At 39.8% G+C, this 20,868-nt stretch overlaps 1 protein-coding gene across 1 annotated transcript in view; it reads left to right on the top strand.

The window, feature by feature from the left end:
* The window catches only part of usp9 (ubiquitin specific peptidase 9), a gene marked incomplete at its 3' end in the record, with an annotated part of 228,505 nt that overhangs the window by 46,355 nt on the left and 161,282 nt on the right, over positions 1 to 20,868 (top strand). The window contains exons 3-7 of the mRNA XM_078231879.1: positions 10,444 to 10,589; positions 10,672 to 10,751; positions 12,171 to 12,283; positions 18,336 to 18,554; positions 19,925 to 20,040. Of these exons, the coding sequence (XP_078088005.1) occupies positions 10,444 to 10,589; positions 10,672 to 10,751; positions 12,171 to 12,283; positions 18,336 to 18,554; positions 19,925 to 20,040 (674 nt within the window). The remainder of the gene's footprint in view (positions 1 to 10,443; positions 10,590 to 10,671; positions 10,752 to 12,170; positions 12,284 to 18,335; positions 18,555 to 19,924; positions 20,041 to 20,868) is intronic.

Genomic DNA, 20,868 nt, shown 5'->3' on the forward strand with positions numbered 1-20,868 from the left:
CTTCGAGCAGATGGTGGGAACTGTCTCCATTACATGTAGTGTAGATACATTGTGTTATTAGGTAGTGATTTTCATCTGGAAAATTAGATGAAGTAACAGCAATATGTTTCCAAGTCAGGCTGTCGTGTGTCTTGGAGGGGAACCTGGATGTGATGTTCCTATCCACAAATCCCCTTCTCATCCTCCTCTACAGAGAACTGAGGCCCGAGCTCAGTTCGATACACCGCTTTGTTCTCTTCTGTTCTTGAATATCCCCCATTCTCTCCTCTGCCTACTCTGTCCCTTATCTTTCTCCATATCTGTCTCTACTCTTTCCCCACCAACCCCCAGTCTGTCATTACCAATCCTTTGTCATTTCCCCTCCCAAAACATACAAATCCCATTATCACACGGTTATTGTACCTACTTTATATGAATACTGGACTTGCTCTTGAAGTCACTGTGTATGAGCCGTGAGGGATATTTAAAAGTTTATTTGGGTCACACTGCTTTTCTGAACAGCCTTAAATTCTGTTTTTTTGACTTTTGATCACAGTTGTTTATCAGCTTCTTGTGTTAATAATTTTCCATTCAATTTCCATGGCAACATGACATGTTATGATCGGTTTTGACTATAAAGTGACTGGAGTTTTTTTTCCCTCCGCCAAATGATATTTTGGGCACGAGACAACTTCAGTGATTCCTTTGTCAAGTAACATTTTTCGGATCGAAGGGGCTGGACATTGAGGACTCAGCAGCAGCAAGTTGCCCCTGGAGGTGATGGTTACAAGGAGGAAAATTTAGAAGGCAATATTACAGAGCTGGAAATTTTCCCTGCCTAAATTGGCAAATTATATTCGTGGCAGACATGGATATTAGCAAGCAAGGAGGCAAGATAGTGATATTCCGTGACAGGATGCATGTATATGGAGCAAGAGTCATCTTAAAACACAAGCTCTAAGGTTCAAGAGGGACAATATGATGGGTAAATGTTTGGAAAGGAAGGGGAGGCAGTTATTTTCTTTAGAGAGGGAGGATGTGAAGAGCAGCCTACATTTATGTAACTCCTTATACAGAACAAGTTCTAAATTGCTTACTATAAATTTAGTGCCTGAATCCAAAGAAGAAAGTTGTTAACTTAGCAGTGTCCTGAGCATGTTATTATCCATCAACTCTGCTGAAAGTCCACGTCAGTCAGGGGAATGGGCAACATCTGTGCAATTGTATTTATATTTGTTGCTTTATTGTTTGTCTTATGCATTCTATGCTACTGGAGAGCTGGGCTGGTAATCTTCTGTCTCCATAAACCTGCTGACCTCTTTCTAAGTCTTTTGTGATGAGCGCAGAGTGTTCATTGGCATCCCACCCCAAGATCTCAACTGAGTCAGATCACATTGGAATTTGCGTTCTGCGCATTACATTGATATTAAGGAACACATTGAATTGGACACATTTATCTGAGTTTCTCAAATAATTTGTCTCCCTCTGTGTAGTATTTAGAGGTACAGGGTAAAGAAGTTTGAATATAATCCCAAATATTTTGAAAAACCTAACCTGGGTCAAGTTGCATGACTTCTCATGTTTGGAAAACTCTGGCATATTAAATTGACTGTAAATTTTCTTTTGCTTTGATTGCAGTTTGAATTTATTGATGTATATGTTACACCCAATTTGTAAAACTGTCCATGTCATGAAATGGCCAATCAAATTGCCCTTTTCTTTAAATGGGCAGCCGATCTGGCCAGTTCATGAAACTGGCATTTTGACCACCCAGTTCATGAAATGACCAACTTTTGGGAACACATTAAAATTTCATTCACAAATATATAATAATTCTGTTTATTGTCCCTTTCATCCAGTATTATATCTGAACCATTCAGGTGTAGCTTACATTCATCAATGCTTACAATATAGCAAGGGCAAATAAACATATTCATTCATGCATAATGTATTTTTATTCAATTGCACATTCATTGAGACATCTAAACATTTCAAATTCATTGGTTTATGCTCTGTTATATTGCATTCAGGATCAGACCTAAAACATTCAGATAGCTAATATACCATGTTTATAAAAACAGCATGAATGCAATTTTCCATATTTAACATTTCAGTACTGTCAACACAGGGTTTGTGGCTGAGACAGGTACTGTTGCAGCGGAGACCTGCTTTCAAGAAGCAACGTTGTCTTGACAGCAGTTACTCCTGCAGTGACATCTCTGGAGGCCTTACCCACCACAAACACTTTGAGCATGTACGATCTCATAATGACTGAGCTGTACTGGTGGAATGTCTTCTGCATTTAGTCCACTGTACTGCACAGATTCAGACTGATTCCTGGCAATTTGGACCGAAAATTTGCTTAGTGGCAGGAGATAGGCAGAGGGTGATGGTTGCAGGTTGATTTTGTGACTGGAAGCCAATCCAGTGGCATACTGCAGGGATTGATGCTTGGTCTCTTGCTGTTTATAATGTACATTAATGATCTAGTCGTGATTATGGAGCTGTGATCAGCAAGTTTGCAGATGACACTAAAATTGGTGGTGTGGGAAATAGCGAGGAGGAAAGCTTTAGATTATAGGCCATGTAGATGGGCTGGTCACGTGGGCAGAACAGTGGCAAATGGAGTTTAACCCTGAAAAGTGAGAGGTAATACATTTTGGGATGACTAACAAGGCATGTGAATATACAATGAACAGTCAGATGCTAGAAAGTACAGAGGGACCTTGGGGTATGTGTCCAGTGGTCCCTGAAGGCAGCAAGGTAGGTAGATAAGGTGGTTAAGAAGGCATATGGGATTCTTGCCTTTTATTAGCCGAGAGACACAATATCAGAACAGGGAGATTATGATGAAGCTATATAAAATGCTTGTTAGGCCACAGTTAAAGTACTGTGCACAGTTCTCGCTGCTACACTATAGGAAAGATGTGATTGCACTAGAAAGGGTGCAGAGGAAATTCACCAGGATGATGCCTGGACTGGCATGTTTCAGCTATGAAGAGAGGCTGGATAAGCTGGGGTTGTCTTCCTTCGAGTAGAGAAGGCTGAGGTGGGACCTGACTGAGGTGTATAAAATTGAGGGATATAGATAGGAAGAAACATTTCCCCTTAGTGGAGGGATCAAAAACCGGGGGGGCATAGATTTAAGGTGAAGTGCTTGAGATATGAAGGGGGTTTGAGGAAAAACTTTTTTTCACCCAGAGGGTGGTGGAAATTTGGATTTCACTACCTGAAAGGGTGGTGATGGTGGGGGAGGGCCCTTACAACATTCAAGAAGCATTTAGTTGAGCACTTGAAATACCAGAGCTGAAAAATGGGATTAGAGTAGTTAGGTGTTTGGCTGGTGTGGACACGATGGGCACAACGTCCTCCTGCTGTGCTGTAAAACTCTATGACTCTGTTTGTCTTTTAACTGTTCTAGTGGTGTAACTAGTCCCATCTGCTGCAGCACCACATCTATAATATTTGGTGGGTCACCTCGACTGTGGTCAAATGATGACACTGGGACTGGAGGTTTCCTCAGGGCTGCCCACGTGTGGCTTTTGCTACCAAATAAACCTGTTGGACTTTAACCTGGTGTTGTTAAACTTCTTACCATGTTGGGTGGCCCAGGGGCCAACTCAAGGTCACCTATGGTGATGGTTCTGGGATTCACTCAAAATCGTCCATGTTGGATGACCCAGGGGCTGACTTTTTTTTGAGTCGTGGTGGATGGTTCTGAGGCCAGCTCAGGATTGTCCCTGGAGGATGGTCCAGGGGTCAGCTCAGGGTCAGGATTTTCCAGATCTCCTTTAGAAGTCTTTCCAGTTCATCGATGGCTGTGGAGATTCTGTTGAAGTCATCTGGCAAATTTTATCTGAGGCCACACCCTGGTTTGTTTCCATAGAGTGCTTGGTAAAGAGTCATCTTTATAGCCTTGTGGTAACTGCTGTTCATTGCCCACTGAACAAAATGAACACCATAGCTCCACTGTTACACAGCCAGACCATTAGCTTCAGCTTCACATCACCACAGAGCCTTGAAACTGAGGTTGTCTGGGATGCCCATTGACCAACACCCATTCTTCCCAGAGTGTTGCTAGTTTATGGATGACCTGTGCTGTGAACTCCCTTCTGTTATCTGACTGAAGAATATATGGAGCTCTGGTGTCTAGAAATATGAGATGCAGCTTGGCAACCTCAGCTGTTGTCTTGGATTTCAGAGGATGATTGACGTGGAACATGATCAGGTATTCCATGTAATGCAGTATGAAACAATAACTTCCATCCTTCATAGTCTGCATGCCAACTAGGTCTATTAGTCCACGTTCATTCAAGTTGTTGACAGATGGATGTTTCATAGCCATTCTAGCTGCTGTCTCCTGCCTGCAATGCTTCACTATATGTCTCTCACAGAAACTGATGTACTGGCCTAGAAGAGACCATGGGTGTTTGCTTACTTTTCAGAAAGTTTTTACTATCATGGTCAGTTACAATGTGGGTTTGTTGTGTGATGCCTAAGACTGCGTCCTTGATAGCCATGTACTTAGCATTGCTCTTGGTAATCTTGCCCATGCCACAGAGAGATGCAGGGACTTTCTGTCCAGTTTTCCAATGCTTGAGTACAGCAATAACCTTCTGTTCATATTCAGCACACCAGAAAGCAGCACTGCCCTCAATACAGCCATCCATCTTCAGCGTTTGCAGGGGTTGTGCTTGCTTGTGTAGATTTTTGTGCTTATGTAATGGCTCTCGAGGTGCCATCGCATTTTTATCTGGGTACAACAAAGGAAAGGTGAATTTGTTACCAATGAACTGTTAACACTTAACACTTGAAATCAGTGCTCTCTTACTATCCTCTGCTGTAAAGAAAGCAATTTCAGCATCTCTGGGCTCTCCAGATAACTGAAATGCTTCCTCTCGTAAATCTCCTCTTCACCCTTCCCAAGGCCTTGAGCATTCTTCCTAAAGTGTGAAGCCCAGAATTGGACATGAGGCTGGAATTAAAGGCTAGCTAGTGATCTATTAAAGTTGACCATAAATTTAATGCTTATGTCATGGCAGAGGAGGTAAGAAGAGTGCTGGTAGTGGCAGTTAAGAGATCAGAATGTGTAAATGGCAGAACAAAGGTCAACAGTGCGAAAGGACAACCTAAGACAGATAACAGATGGCCCTGGTGGGATGGGGGAGGTGACACAAGGGAAAAAAGTTGGAAAGCTGGATTTTTAAAAAGTGGGAAATTGAAAAATTAATCAATGGAAGAAATTTAAAAATTGATGATTTTAAATTTTTGTGGAGTGAAGGAGTAGTGAATATTTGAATCATATTACTTTTGTATTGGAATCTTTCCAACCTTTTTGTCTAATGTAACATTGTTCATTTTTCTTTTCTTTTTAAATGTTTTTTTAATTAAAGATTCATCAACAAACTCTGAATCTGTTCAGTCACTGCACTCCATGGGCGGCATGGTGGCACAGCAGTTAGCATTGTTGCCTCACACTGCTCGGGTTCCATTCCGGCCTCGGGTCACTGTCTGTGTGGAATTTGCACATTATCCCCATGTTTGCGTGGGTTGCCTCCGGTGCTCTGGGTTCCTCCCACAGTCCGAAGATGTACAGATTAGGTGGATTGGCCATGCTAAATTGCCCCTTAGTGTCAGGGGGACTAGCTAGGGTAAATGCGTGGGGCTATGGGGATGCAGGTGTGATGGGTCGAATGGCCTCCTGCACTGTAGGGATTCTATGATTCCATGGTTTCTTGGGGGGGGGGGGGGGGGGGTTCCACTCTGAGATTTGACTTGTCCAGGGGTAACATCAGCTGGGATTGTAACACATGAGACTATACCGAAATCTAGCTCAAGATGGATCAGGTTAAATAATCTGAGTCCAACGCGAACACCAAGCCCACACCATAAATTTCTTCTTTAGTTATGAAAATTTACATTTCGACTCTTTCACCATCATTAATGCAAAAGATGGACAAATAGGAATAGGAATAGCTCCTTAAATTTGTTACATCATTTAGTGAGGTCAAGGATGCTATGTGTGCCAACTCCACATACTTAGCATCATTCCATATCCCTTAATGCCTTTGGTGAACAAAATGTATCAATCCCAGATTTAACAAGTGAAGAGGGAGCTTATTAGCTTTTAACTCAATATTGTTACAATTACACAGCTCTTGAGGCTTTTCTGTGCCTGGTTGATGCTCTAACTACAGAGCTGAAAAAATGAATTTAAGAGCTTCCATTTCACTGGGGAGGCTTCAGACCAAACCATATCCAATAATCTGCCTTGAAATATTTGCTCATGTTTTGATTGCCTTAACAAATTCCTCCTCAGTAGCTGAGACAATCTCAACATTCTAAACAAATCAACATTCTAAATTGTGTATCAGCTTTAGGGAAGACAATGAGGTGGTGGTAATGGCATTGTACCTATAAACCAAAAGTCCAGGCCAATACCCTGGAGACGCTGGTTTAAATCCCACGATGGGAGCTGAAGGGATTTAAATTCAATTACTTAATAAATTCTGTTGGTTAATAAAAATCTGGATTTGAAAGCCAGTTATCAGCAATGGTGACCATGAAACTGTTGTCACTATTGAAACTGTTGTAAAACTGGTTAACTTCTCTCCTTTAGAGAAGGAAAGCTGCTCTCCTTACATGGTCTGACCCACATGTAGGCCCACAGCAGTGTGGTTGACTATTAACTGCCCTTTGAAATGGCCTGGCAAGGGCAATTAGGGATGGGCAGCAAATGCTGGCTTTACCAATGATGCCCAGATCCCATTAAAGATTTTTTAAAATCCCCTCTCCCAATGTTAATGCGGCCTTTAAAAAAATTCCAGGATCGAAATCTGCATCTTGGCCCTGAACTAATCAGTTCTTCCTTGGGCCATACCCTATCTGTCAGGTTTTGTTGAATTACATCCATTTCTTTTTGAGATATGTTTATAGACAAACTTGTGAAAACATTACAAAAACTAACAATTGATCTAGCATCAACTACCATTGTGGAACCCCTCCCACTTTTTGCAATTAGAAGTATTTGTTAACTTGACTATTGAAAAGCTAGTCTCATAACATTTAGGCTATATCCATTAGTCTGAAACGAGTTTCTCAATTAGGTAATTTCTCTTTCTCTTCCCATCAGTTCTCCTTAATCTCTTAAACTTTGATCAAAGGACCCCATAATTTTCTAAATTCCTGGGCTTGGAACCTTAGTTTGTGTAATCTCTTCTTGTAATTTAACCCTTGGATCCAGGTTAACATTCTGGTAAATTTGCTGCACTCTCTCCAAAGCCAATGCATCCATCCTAAGGAGTGGTATCCAGAACTGTCCAGAGTATTCATGGCATCATCTAACCAGCACATTGTATAGTTGTAACTCAGATTTTATTGCCTTGTACCCTAGTCCTCTAAATATAAAGGCTAATTCAATTTGCCTTTTGGATTATTTTCTGTGCCACTTTGATTGCTGCAGAAAGGCTGAATAGGTTGGGCCTACACCCATTGGAGGTTTGAAGAATGAAAGGTGATATTGAAACACAAGATCCTGAGGGGACCTGATGAGGTGGATACTGGTTCTTTTTGTTGGGGCGATTAGAACTGGGGACACAGTTTAAGGATGAGTGGTCTCCCTTTTAAGATTGAGATGAGATTATTTTTTTTCTGAGCATCATCAGTATGTGGAATTCTCTTCCCCAGAGAAAACTGGGGGCTGGGTCATTACATTTACTCAGGACTGAGTTGGATTTTAGATAAACAAGGGATCCTGGGTTATGTGGACAGACAGAAAAGTGGAGTTTAGACCACAACCAGATCAGCCGTGATATTGAAAGGTGAAGCAGACATGAAGTGTCAATATGTTCCTACATCATTGTACTCCATGTACCTGAACTCCCAGGTCTCTTTGGACCTTCACTTGCTAGTTTTTCACAATCTATCCTTTTTGGTCCAACTTACTTGTGTTGAAACCAATTTGCCATAATTTTGTCCAATCACTTAATCCATTAATATCTGTTCATGGTGTCATGCTCTATTCTAAATTACTTAGGGAGTCCTACCTATCTGTATCCTTGGAAAACTTGGATATATAGCTTTCTACCTGGATACAGAGAATAGCTAAAGCCCCACACAGGTTTCCTAATGGGAAACCATTAGTTATATCCATGGATGAGAAATTTCTGCCTTTAGGCAGAATTCCTACACCTTTGGAAATGTTTTTCAACCTCTGCTCTTCCCTCTCCATAGACCTTTGCTTTGCTTCACCTGCAGAAAATCCAGTACAGGTATACGTCGTCAAGATGAAAATCTCTGATGTAGACTTACCTGACCAAATATTTCCCTTGAGGATGTTTACTCCAATAGAAACCAAGCTGATTGTTTGGGTTTGATTCACTCCCTTAAAATCTAGGATCTGCTAAAAGACAAAACCAGACCAGTCAATAAGAGCAGTGTTTGTAAACTTTGACACAGATTTATGAATAAGTCTTCACAGTCATATTGTGGTGTTAGTATTTACTTCACCTTGCATTATGTTTAGTAACCGCGTTAAATGGCTGAAATGCTGAGGTCATTTTCATTGTTTTGTGGAATTGCATTGGTCCGCAGCCATGATGGTTGGTAATAGAACGTAAGCAAGGGGAAAACTAATTTTTCTACCCAACTGAAGTCCAATAATTCTACCCATTGAAGTGCCAAAGAAGCATTTGCATTTCACTACGGATCATAAAAATGCTGTAATTATGTGATTCTTTGTAAAGATTTTTCAGACTTTTGTCTTTGACCATCCTCATCTTTGGATTTTTGTATGTGAACCCCGAGGGTCTGTGTTCCTGCAACCCTTCTAAAGTTGTATTTAATTTAAGTTGCTTGGGCTCATTTTTCCTTCCAAAATACAACACTTTATAATTCTCTGCATTAAATTTTATTTGCCTCATGGCTGCCAATTTTACCAGTCTTTCTACGTCCCCCTGAAGTCAGGTATTTCTCCATTTTGTCATCTTCAAACTCTGGTTTTATCCCCCCACCATACCCAAGTCCTTGTCATTGATGTATATCAAAAAGAGCAATGATGATCCATGTGGGGAAACCACTGCATACTTCCCTTCAGTCAATGAAACAACTATTCAATGTTACTGTCTATTTATTGTCCACCCTGCCACTACCCTTTCAGTCCCACAGACTCCAAAACTGTACACCAGATCTAGTCCTATTATGAAAATGTGATGAGGGATTGATTGTGAATTTATTTGAGACACATGAAAGTTCTTTTAGCCAGGCTACTAAGAAAGTCTTTGGAATTATATACATCTTTCACAACCACGTGACTCCCCAAATTGCTTTGCAGCTGGTGAAATGTATTTGCTCTTGTAACATAGGGGGACATACCAGATAATTTGCACATGGCAAGGTCTCAAAACATTGGAAATCATGTTTTGTGCTGTTGTTTGAGAGATAAGTACTTGTGATGTGGAGATGCTGGCGTTGGACTGGGTTAAACACAGTAAGAAGTCTCACAACACCAGGTTAAAGTCCAACAAGTTTATTTGGTAGCAAAAGCCACTAGCTTTCGGAGTGCTCGCTGCTCCTTCGTCAGGTGAGTGGGATTTCAGTTCACGAACAGGGCATATAAAGACACAAACTCAATTTACAAAATCCCACTCCCGTGACGAAGGAGCAGTGAGCGCTCCGAGAACTAGTGGCTTTTGCTACCAAATAAGCCTGTTGGACTTTAACCTGGCGTTGTGAGACTTCTTACTAGATAAGTACTTGTCAGGGCATAGAGGTCTATGGTTCTGCACTTTCTCGAATAGTTTTATTTTATATCCACCAAAGACATGTTCCTCGTCTAAAAAGTGGCAGTTCTGACTGCAGTATTCCTTCAGTACTGCATCAAGTGTCAACTTAGATTTTTGTGCTCATGTCTTGGAGTGGGGTTTGAACCTGACTCTTGAGACAGCACTGTTACCACTAAGCTAAAGCTGTCACTAAATGTTACTTTTGCTTTGAAATTCATGATATGAAAGTTGAATTATGGTCAGTGCTATGAAAGCTTTTATTAAATGGCAATATCGAACCCGTTTATGGGCCTGCTTCTCATTAAGAAAATTTAACAAAACACTGTTCTCTAATCTTGTTGGAATATTAATGAGATCATCTCAAGGTTTTATTTGAGAGATGTTGGTCACTATTAGTTTTTCTGTCTCTAAATCCAGTTGTGATAATGTACTGTAGAATTATAAGCACCCCAATCATTGGAATAAAGCGGACTTTACTTGAAAAAAAGGTATCCAACAAAATAAGCATGTGTAGGAGAGATTAATTTTCTTAGTTGACTGGATCAAACTCTTGGAAAAATTTTAAAATATGGATTTGATCCTTAATTGAAACATTTAATGGATTGAGCATAGACCACAGTTTATGGATTACAATAAAATCATATTAATTAAACATTGAATGTGTGTTTTTCCTTTGCAACAGACCTCTTCTCCCAATACATCAAGTGAGAACTCGCCAGTGAGCCCTCCTGATGAACAAGGTCAGGGTGATGCACCTCCTCAACTTGAGGAGGAGGAGCCAGCATTTCCTCACACTGATTTGGCAAAGCTGGATGATATGATTAATAGGTGAGTGCATCTCGACTGAAAAATTAAATAAATTGCTAATTCTTGTCTACGTTATTCTAACTTGCCTTTTTGCTTCCTTTAGACCTCGTTGGGTAGTTCCAGTGTTGCCTAAAGGTGAATTAGAAGTTCTACTAGAAGCTGCTATAGATCTTAGTAAAAAAAGTAAGTTTTGAAATGATATGTATACTGAAGAAATGAGTGACTTGAATTTTAGAATACAAACAGGCCGACTTGTCGCAATATTACAAGAATTGAGGAAATGCCTCAATGTTTTAATCATGTGAGGAAAAATTGAAGATGTTTTTGTTTTGGAGAAATAATGTTATTCGGAGAGCCATCTGTAAGCAACGGTTTACTTTTGGGTTAACTGTTGCTCCTGCCTTTTGGTATTTGATCTAGAATGATGCATTTCCTTGGAAGCTATGAGTTATAATACCTATTTTCAAAGGGAAGATAGAACCTTTCTATTCAAAGTCTTGCATGATGTAGGTGATATCTTCCTAAGAGATTTTTCATTTATCTGGCTCAAAAGCATATCCATGCACTCTTGACCTGGCTTGAGAAAGCTATTATATATTTTGTTTTGCATATAATTGCATGATCTATAAAGCACAGAAATAGGCCATATGGCTCAACTGGCCCTTGCTGGTCTTTATGCTCTGCATTAGTTTCCCCTTAGACACATCTATGCTTGTCACCTTAACTGGGCGCAAGTTCTGTATTTTAACTACTTTGGGCACGAAAGTCTGTCCTGAATTCCCTATTGGACTACCTTAAATGTACCACCCTGAGTTTTGTTCCCCAACACACCAGCTAAAACAGCTTCTCTACTTCTACTCTCTCTCACAAATTTTTTCCAGGTCAATCCGTGATTTAGTGCCATTAACTTTCATGGGCTCAGCAGTCTTCCGGTTCTTGGATACTGATCATGGCACTTGGTGAATTTCCTTGGTCAGTATCAGCTGCATTTATACTTGTGTGGTAGGACTGCAATGAAGAATGATGAATCAGTGTTCAGGCAAACCGATAGCAGCTAGTCAAAGATGAATCCACCAGATGTCTGAACAAAAATTTTTCATTTAGAAGATCTGATATGACGCATCACAGTGGAACAGCTTCTGTAGTAAAACATAATGCCTTATCTTGGATGTGGCATTCTTTCTCACTATTTAATAATATTTGTGATTACTATAAAAGTACTCTGCTCCTTGGCTGCATTAATCGTCATATCAGTTGGAAGGTTTAATTTGAAGCAAGTAATGCTATGCTGAATGTGTTTTTTCCTATTTGGAGAATTCATAAAACCACCCAGTTCATCAAACTTGAAAACTTTCATAAATCCCCATTATCTTGAAAAATAGGTTTTCTGTAAAGTACTGCAGTTGAGGGGGGCGGGGGGGGGGGGGGGGCCTGTTAACTCTCTCCTGCAGGAATATTATGGAAATTATAATGTATGGTAATTACAGCATATAGTTTAATTATAATAAAATTTGTTTCTAAGACATTTAACTATTGTTGGGGAATTGATCATTCAGATGCCCAGTAGTTTTGATAAGATGTATTTTTTTTTTCATTTTCAAGGTCTTGATATTAAAAGTGAAGCATGTCAGCGCTTTTTTCGTGATGGGCTCACAATTTCCTTCACAAAAATTCTAACTGATGAGGCTGTGAGTGGTTGGAAATTTGAGATCCATGTAAGTATTTTGCTTGTGGTATAGTTCACTTTAAATTAATGAAGCTTGTATTTATTTTAGAATGGAGTATCAGGCCCTTTTCATTTCATGCTAAATTAAATGCTAATTAAGTAAATGCTGTCTTTTTAAGCATCTGCAATTGAATTGTCACAAATATTTTCTTCAACTTCACATACACATTCATAACATGGTTTTTTTTTAAAAAGGCAACCCGTACAGCAACTGTCACAGGTTTTCTTTCTCTATTCCCATAAATGTGGCATTCTAAATAAACTTCTTGCTGTGTGGGACAGCATTGTCCACTGTTTATGTTCGCAAAAAATTAGCAGGTTTACTTGGTGGCTTACGAGTTTACAAATGTGAGGCAAAGTATTTTAAGAAGAAAAACAAGGTGTGTGCGGATAAATTTAGGTACCAAAGAATGTGCAGGGACTAATGCAGATATGTAGATTCAAAATTCTTTGGAGATGCAGATAGATAAAGCCTCAAATTATAATTTTGGGTTTAATGAATAGGGACAAACGGCACAAGTACAAATAGATTCCACGCAAGGCAATGTTTGGACCATAGTTAGTCTCATAATGGTTTTGCATGCTGCATGATGGAAAGCATGTTTAAAAACTATTCCCTGGTTCACTAATGTCCTTTTATGGAAGGAAATCTGCTCTCCTTACCTGGTCTGGCCTACATGTGACTCCAGAGCCACAGCAATGTGGTTGACTCTCAACTGCCCTCTAAAATGGCCTAGCAAGCCACTCAGTTTAAGGGCAACTAGGGATGGGCAAAAAATACTTGCCAGCCAGCAATACCCATGTCTCTCAAATGTATAAAAAAAAACTCGTTAAATTCATTGAGTTATATTTATTCTAGATTGAATGCCTAAAAGATTCTTAATGATTTCCTTGGTGATGAAATAGAAAGTCTTTTGATTCCGTTGTTGCAGCTTAATAGGAGGAAGATCAAGGCAGATAGCCTGGATGTTGACCTAATCCAACACTTGAACACCTGTCAGTGAATCATTTCTTGAATTTTGCAGAAAAGTTTTTATCTTGCTGGGTGGGTGAACAGCAGTAAGATTTTTGATTTCCCTAACACATCAGCTGTTGCTAAATTATCAGGCATCTGGTGCTGGATGAACTGAAATTTCCCCCAATTAAATATTGAGAAGAATGCAGCCCATTATTTTTTAGACCTGCTTCAGTCTTGTTTCCTAACAATTGATTCAATCCCCCTCCCTGGCAACAATCTGAGATCGAGCCAGCATGTTTGCAACTTCAGTGTCACATTTGATCCGAAGCCTCTGACTTAATTGTGGCACTACGAAGGTTACCCATCTCCACCTCCATAATACCACCATGCCTTATCTCATCTGCTGCTGAAACCGTCATGCATGCGTTTGTTACCTCTAAACCTGAATGTTCCAACACACACATGGCTGGTCTCCTACTTTCTACCCCCTCCATACACTCTGCTGCCTGTGTCTTAACTTACAAGTCCTATTCCCCCATCACCCATGTGCTCATTGACCTATATTGGCTTCTGGCCAAACCACATCGTGATCTTAAAAATACTAATCAATGTTTTCAAGTCCCTCCATGGCCTTGTCCTGTCTTATCTCTAATTTCCTCCAATCCCACAATTTTAAGATACATGCACTCTAATTTTCAGATGTGTTTGACACTCAAATCCCCTCTGCACTGGCTTAGCAAGCCACTCAGTTCAAGGACAATTGGAATGAGCAACAAATGCTTGCTTTGCCGTGATGTCAAATCCCATGAAAGAATAAAGGGGAAAAAGAACCCCCCTAATATCTGCATTCCTCTGATTCTGGCTTCTTGAGCAACTCTTTCATTATTGCTCCACTATTGGCTCTGGCTTGAGTTACGAAGGGTCCCAGCTTCTGGAATTCCCTTCTTACATCTCTACCACTCTACCTGATCTTTATGGAAAACTGATTCCAATTCTTTATCTCACTCAGTAACTACCTTTAACCCTGTCTCTACTTTCTTTTTGTAGCAGCTTGCTATCCATTCTGCTATTTTCACACGTTCCAACTTTAGTCATGCATCTGCTTTGCGGTACTATACTGAAGGTGTCTTGAGAATTCAAATATGTTAGGTCTGTTGTGTTTGTCTACCCTGGGTACTTGAAGTTTTATACTTATTTTGTTCTATTGCAGCTAAGTATATTGAGGCTGGAAAAGTGGAAAGAACTGTCGAAGATTCTATTTAATCAGTGCACTGTCAAATTAAAAAAGAAATTTGCTGTCCTATTGAAAGCTAGTGCATTCACATTTTGTTCTGTCTGCGATTAAAAATAACACATTTAAGTTGCTGCCAGAATTTTGCATCGCATCATTTGATTATTTTGCACTCTGTTGCAAACTCCTGCAGCGACTTCAAGATTGCATTCATCACTAAAATGAAATAGGAATTAGTGTTACTATTTTGTCTAAACTATTAAGAGTTCCTAACTTTAACCTGCTTGAATTGTTCACATAAACAGAAAAGTAGTTTTCATAGAATCAGATGTCTAATTTAGTGTAACAAATTGTTAAATGATTTGCTATTGGTTTGAAGTCATTCTTCTTTCAGTGGATGCTAATGTATCATAAGAACATAGAAATATTAGCTGAAGGTGACTGCATGGCCTGAATCTGCTCCACGATTCAATAGGATCATGGCTGATCATTGGCCTTAACTTCTCTTTCCTGCCTGCTCCTCATCTCCCTTGATACCCTGAATCCACAAAATCTGTTCATCTTTGCCTTAAGTATATTCACCAAGGAGCATCCACCACTATTTGGGGGTAGAAAATCCCTAAGATTGACCATCCTTTGTAGAAATTTCTTCTTATCTCCGTTCTAGATGTTTGGCTCCTTTTCCTGACAACCTGTCCACATGTTCAAGATTCCCTGCCATGGGAAACACTCCCTGTCGAAACCCTTGCAGAATCTGTATGTTTCAATGAGATTGCCTCTTGTTTTTCTTTAGAGAGTATAGGCCCAATTACTCAGCCACTCGGCATAAGGCAACTCGCTCATCTCAGGAACCAACTTTTGAATCTTTGTTGCACCAAGTCCAATGAAAATGTAACATTCCTCAAATAAGAGAACCAAACTGAACGCAGTGGTCCACTGAACTAACCAAAGACCTGTACAGTTATAGCAAGAATACAAGCCTTGTATTCCGATTTTTCTTGTAATCAAGTTTATTTACCAGCGTCACAAGTAGGCTTACATTAACACTGCAATGAAGTTACTATTAAAATCCTCTAGTTGCCACACTCGGTGCCTGTTCGGGTACACTGAGGGAGAATTTAGCATGGCCAATGCACCTAACCAGCACATCTGTCAGACTGTGGGAGGAAACCAGAGCATCCGGAGAAAATCCACGCAGACACGGGGAGAATGTGCAAATCCACACAGACAGTAACACAAGCTGAGAATTCAACCCAGGTCCCTGGCACTGAGAGGCGGCAGTGCTAGCCACCGTGCCATCTTTAAAATAATAAAGACCAACATTTGCCTTCCTAATTGCTTGTAGAACCTGTAGACTAACATTACGTTCCTTGCATGAATACACCCAACATCAACATTTATGGGTTTCATGTCTTTTATAAAATATTTTGTTTTTCTGTTCTTGCAACCAAAGTGAATAACCTAATACTTCCCCACATTATATCCCATATGCCACTTTGCTGCCCAATCACTAAGCCTGTCTATATGTCTTTGTGGCCTTGTGTGTCCTCCTTGTGACTTATGTTTCCAGTAAGCTTTGTGTTGTCAACAAAGCTAGATACCTATCTCTTCTATCTAATGTAGCACCAAGAGCCTTTTAAGAAGTACATTTTTGAAAACATTTAGTAAAAATGTATTCAATTGCATAATAAAAATGTCACAATATTCACATCTGCTTCAAGGAATTAAAATCTATTTTGCTATTGGTTTATTTCAATTACTTTTACCAAATCCAAACATAATTTAAATTTTCACAACTTCAGTTTGAGAAAAAATAAGCTTGGCGTAAGCATATATTATTTTTTGATCTAGACATGCTGATCTTGAATTGATCAGGCTTGGGCTGACATTTGTGCCATACAAATGCCATACAATGACCATCTCCAACAAGAGAGGATCTAGCCATCATCCCTTGACATTCAGTGGCACAATCATTGCTCAATCCTCCAATATAAACATCCTCAGGGTTACCATTGACCAGAAACTGAACTGGGATAACCATAATAAATTCTGTGACTAAGAGAGCAGGGCAAAGGCTAGGAATTCTGTAGCAATTAACCTCACCAGCTGACTTCCCAAAGCTATCCTCTATCTACAAGGCAAGTGTGATGGAACACACTGTCCTTTGCTGCATGAGTGCAGCTCCAATAACACTCAAGAAGCTTGACATCATTCAGGACAAAGCAGCCCACTTGACTGTTGTCCCTTCCTCAAACATTCAATCCTCCTACTACCGATGATGCACTGCAGAAACTCACCCAGGCTCCTTGGGCAGCACCGTCCAAACCCATGATCACTGCCATCTAGAAGGACCAAGACAGCATATACCTGGGAACTTGACCACCAGGAGATTTCCCCTCAAAGTCGCTCACCATCCTGACGTGGAAATATATTGCTGTTCCTTCACTGTCACTGGGTCCAAATCCTGGAATTCCCTCACTAACAACACTCTGGGTGTACCTACACCTCTGGGACTGAAGCCGTTCAAGAAGGCAGCTTACCACCACCACCTCAAGGGCGATTAGCGATGGGCGATTAGCGATGAGCAATAAATGTTTGTCTAGCCAGTGATGCCCACATCCTGTAAATTGGATAAAATATATAGACAGGCCTAGAATAGAATTTAAGGCAAAATAAATTCTCATTCTCACTCCATCCCAGCTCTGCTATTAATTCTTAAATCAAATGCTACCCCACACATGATGCCACATGAATCTGGATGTATCCATCCTCACCAATAAAGATCACACCAGAGGATGATGTGCACCCCGAATAGTAGCCCCCTCATCTTGTTTGTGAAGTTGATGGGAAAAGCTATGGGTCTGAAAAACAATGTTGGAGTGGAGGAATGCCAAAATCTATTGGCTCCAGTTTGCTTTATTAAAAAGCTTCTTGTGATCAGCAATAATATACTTGCCAGTATTTCAACACGAGTGCCTGAATGGATTAGTTTCATCAGTTCTTTTCAATTACTTGGAGAAGCATACAAAAAGAATTGTACACTGGGTTTTAAAATTTATCTTTATTTCTCCAACAACATATACCATTATTGCATTGAGAACAGTAATACTGTTTATGTGCTTTCAATCTGTAGCGGAGGATGGGGCATTGTTCTGAAGTAATTTGTGATATTAGTAGATGTGCTTCTGTGATCCTTCTGGTTTTTGCATGTCTAATTATTTGTACTATTACATCTTTTAGCTCATCTTGCTCAAAAAGTGTGACTTGATTTTTAAGTGAGGCTAGCATTAACACGACCCGCAGGCACTTCACTTGTAAGAGGATTAGTTGTGAAAATTTTCCTGCTTTTCCCTGCAGACAAAAACTATGCAGTCCTGAATTGGAACCAAGATCAAAACCTTACTTTGGGGCTTGTTCTCAATCTGGGGCTGGTATGGATACTTGTCATGGAAATAGAGAAGATAGGAGCAGGAGGAGGCCATTTGGCCCTTTCGAGCCTTCTCCGCAGTTCATTACGATCATGGCTGAACATCCAACTCAATAGCCTATATCAGTATGAAGTAGGAGCCAGGCTGAGCAGCTAAATACTTAATGGCTCAATTTCAGCAATAATACTGTGGACTTTAAACAAAGCGAATTGATAGCAGAGTACATTGGCCAAATTGGGCTGCATCTTATTATTAATGGAATATTTTCCACCAGTGTTTTATGTTGCCCAGACTGAATTTCAGTATATCTGACCAGAGTTGGAATTGAATTACCTTTTCACTGATATAATCCATCATGAAGTGTGTTGTTTTGAATACTTTATTTGCTGAAAGTATAACTAATATTTTTTCTTCCCTTTTTAAGAGATGTATTATAAATAATACTCATCGCCTCATAGAACTGTGTGTGGCCAAGCTGTCCCAGGATTGGTTTCCCCTTCTTGAACTCCTTGCTATGGCCTTAAGTCCTCATTGCAAATTTCATATCTACAATGGTACACGCCCCTCCGAGACTGTTCCTGCAGGAGTCCAGCTGGCTGAAGATGAACTCTTTGCTCGACCACCTGACCCACGCTCGCCAAAGGTTTGGAGAATGTCATTTTTGCAGTGCTTAATGGACTTCACGATTGTAAATTAATGGGCAATTGTTGCAATTGATTGAGTTTTAATATAATTGTGTACTTGGTTATAACTGTGCACCTCAGAACTATAATGTTGGATTAATTTGTGCCATTTACTTTGGTCCTAGTGTACAATCTTGATTTATTCACTTATTTTACTGTTAATCTGAATTATTATACTGAACAAGTGAAATTTTAAAGATCAAATAAACATTCAGTCTCGTTCCCTGGGAGACTCTGCAGGTTTATCCACTGAACAGCTGAGCCCAAATATTTCAGATTTGATCTTGGATCTCTGCTGAATTAGCTTTTTAAAGCAGCAACTGGAATTCTAAAGTTCACCTGAGTGCCTATGGGTTATAGAGGAAACAATTCTGCAGGATTCCCAATCCTATTAATTTATAGTTCCAGCTGGTGCTTTGTGTCTGTGGACATTGAATTCAGGGCAGGAAAGGCTTAGCTGTTACTTCCTTTTGAACTACTGTCCTAATCAGAGCTTTGCACAGGATTGTGCCTATGTCTGATGCAAAGCAATTATAATGTGGAACCATACCTCGTGGAGAGGGTAGGAAAGGTGTTAAGGACAAAAACAATGAGAAATTGGTTAATACAGTTTATTAGCATGCTGGTTGGATGTCAACAAGCTAATTCTCTGAGCTAGTCAGCTCCCCTGCCCACCGCCCACACACACACACACACACACACACACACACACACACAGTATATCCTTACTCGCAGCATTTGGGCCTTAAAGGTTCCCAATCGGTGTCGGCCTGACACAAATTGTTAATTCGGCTTTCACAGCTCCAGAGTTAGTGATCCAGGAAGTTGATAGTTAATATACTATGAATGCACTTGAGGGGTTGGAGTGAAAGCACGTTAATGCTAAGTAAACTGCTGGCCAATGGTATTTCACTTGGTGGTCAGTGTGGAAATATCCCTCACCTCGTTTATCCAAAAAAACAAGAAAATGTCTTCAGTTGATTTTGACGTTAACTCTAATATTTTCATCTAATTAAGTTGAGAAATTGGTCAGCATTTCTTTGAAGAGGGATTGCTTTGAACAAAATGCTTTCACTCGAGTCAAACTTGAAAGTACAAGAGTTGACAAGTATTGCGCTTCTATAACAACTTGATCACAGTGACAGAGGATCAAGTCATTTACTCTTGTCTTCATAAATCAGGAATTGGTACTGCATTTTTGAAGTTTGATCTAATAGTACAAGTTATAGAAAGACAAGCTTTCAGTGATTTCTCAACTGCCAAAACCCTGTTACTATGGAGTTTAAATGTATATAGATAACTTGGATTTCAACTTCTAACTTCTCTATAGGGTTGGCTTGTGGATCTTATCAACAAGTTTGGGACATTGAATGGATTTCAGATTCTACATGATCGATTTGTCAGTGGTTCTGCATTAAATGTTCAGATAATTGCAGCACTAATCAAGTAAGCAGATTTTTTTGATGTTTTAATATGTAAATTTGTGAAGGATTGTTGGCGAAGTGTTCTGTACTTTATCCATGCCAAACAACGATGGGAAGAATCAGATATGTATAATGAGGACAAATTAAATGTCTGATTCAGATGATAACTTGAAGTGGAAGAGTTGCTCATGAGGGAAGCATGCTTTAGCATTACTAACAAATTAAAAGATTTTTACTATCTAGTGCAGAATTCATGATATCAAAGGGTTCAGTAGGCAGCAAAAATGCTAAGTCCTTTTTTTGATGAAGAATCTTAAGATGCAGCAATAACATCCCTTGTAAACTCTCTCTTAATTGCAAACAGCATTTCTAGTACTTCGATCATAATGAAGAATGCTAACAAGGGGACTAATCTGTTATTAAATATGGAATTTGTCAATACGAAGAGAATTCTCAAGCCATCCGTCTTGCCTTGGACTGTACTCTGTCCATATAAGCAAAAATGGGATGATCTGTAGGTCAGAGAAAAAAATGGGTGGAGATTGTAAAGTTTCGATTGGCCATCAGTTGAAATTTGGCTTTCTATAAGATAAAATTATGAGTTGCTACTCCAAATCATTGAGATGTATGGGACATCGCATCTGTTTTGAAGTGCTGAGAACACAATTTAAACTTTCAAGAGCTGGACCACCCTTTCAGAACACTAGAAACCCAAACCATCCAGCTACATGCCTCAATGCTTAATGACCTCAAAACCAACTCCTAAACAAAAATCTTTATTGCCAATACTTTTGCACCCAGGGCCTATCTTTGCTGCTGCACCAATTCTTTTATAGCAATCTTGTTCCAG

This window comes from Mustelus asterias, chromosome 17 (genome assembly GCF_964213995.1).
Source record: "Mustelus asterias chromosome 17, sMusAst1.hap1.1, whole genome shotgun sequence".
Lineage (NCBI taxonomy): Eukaryota > Metazoa > Chordata > Chondrichthyes > Carcharhiniformes > Triakidae > Mustelus > Mustelus asterias.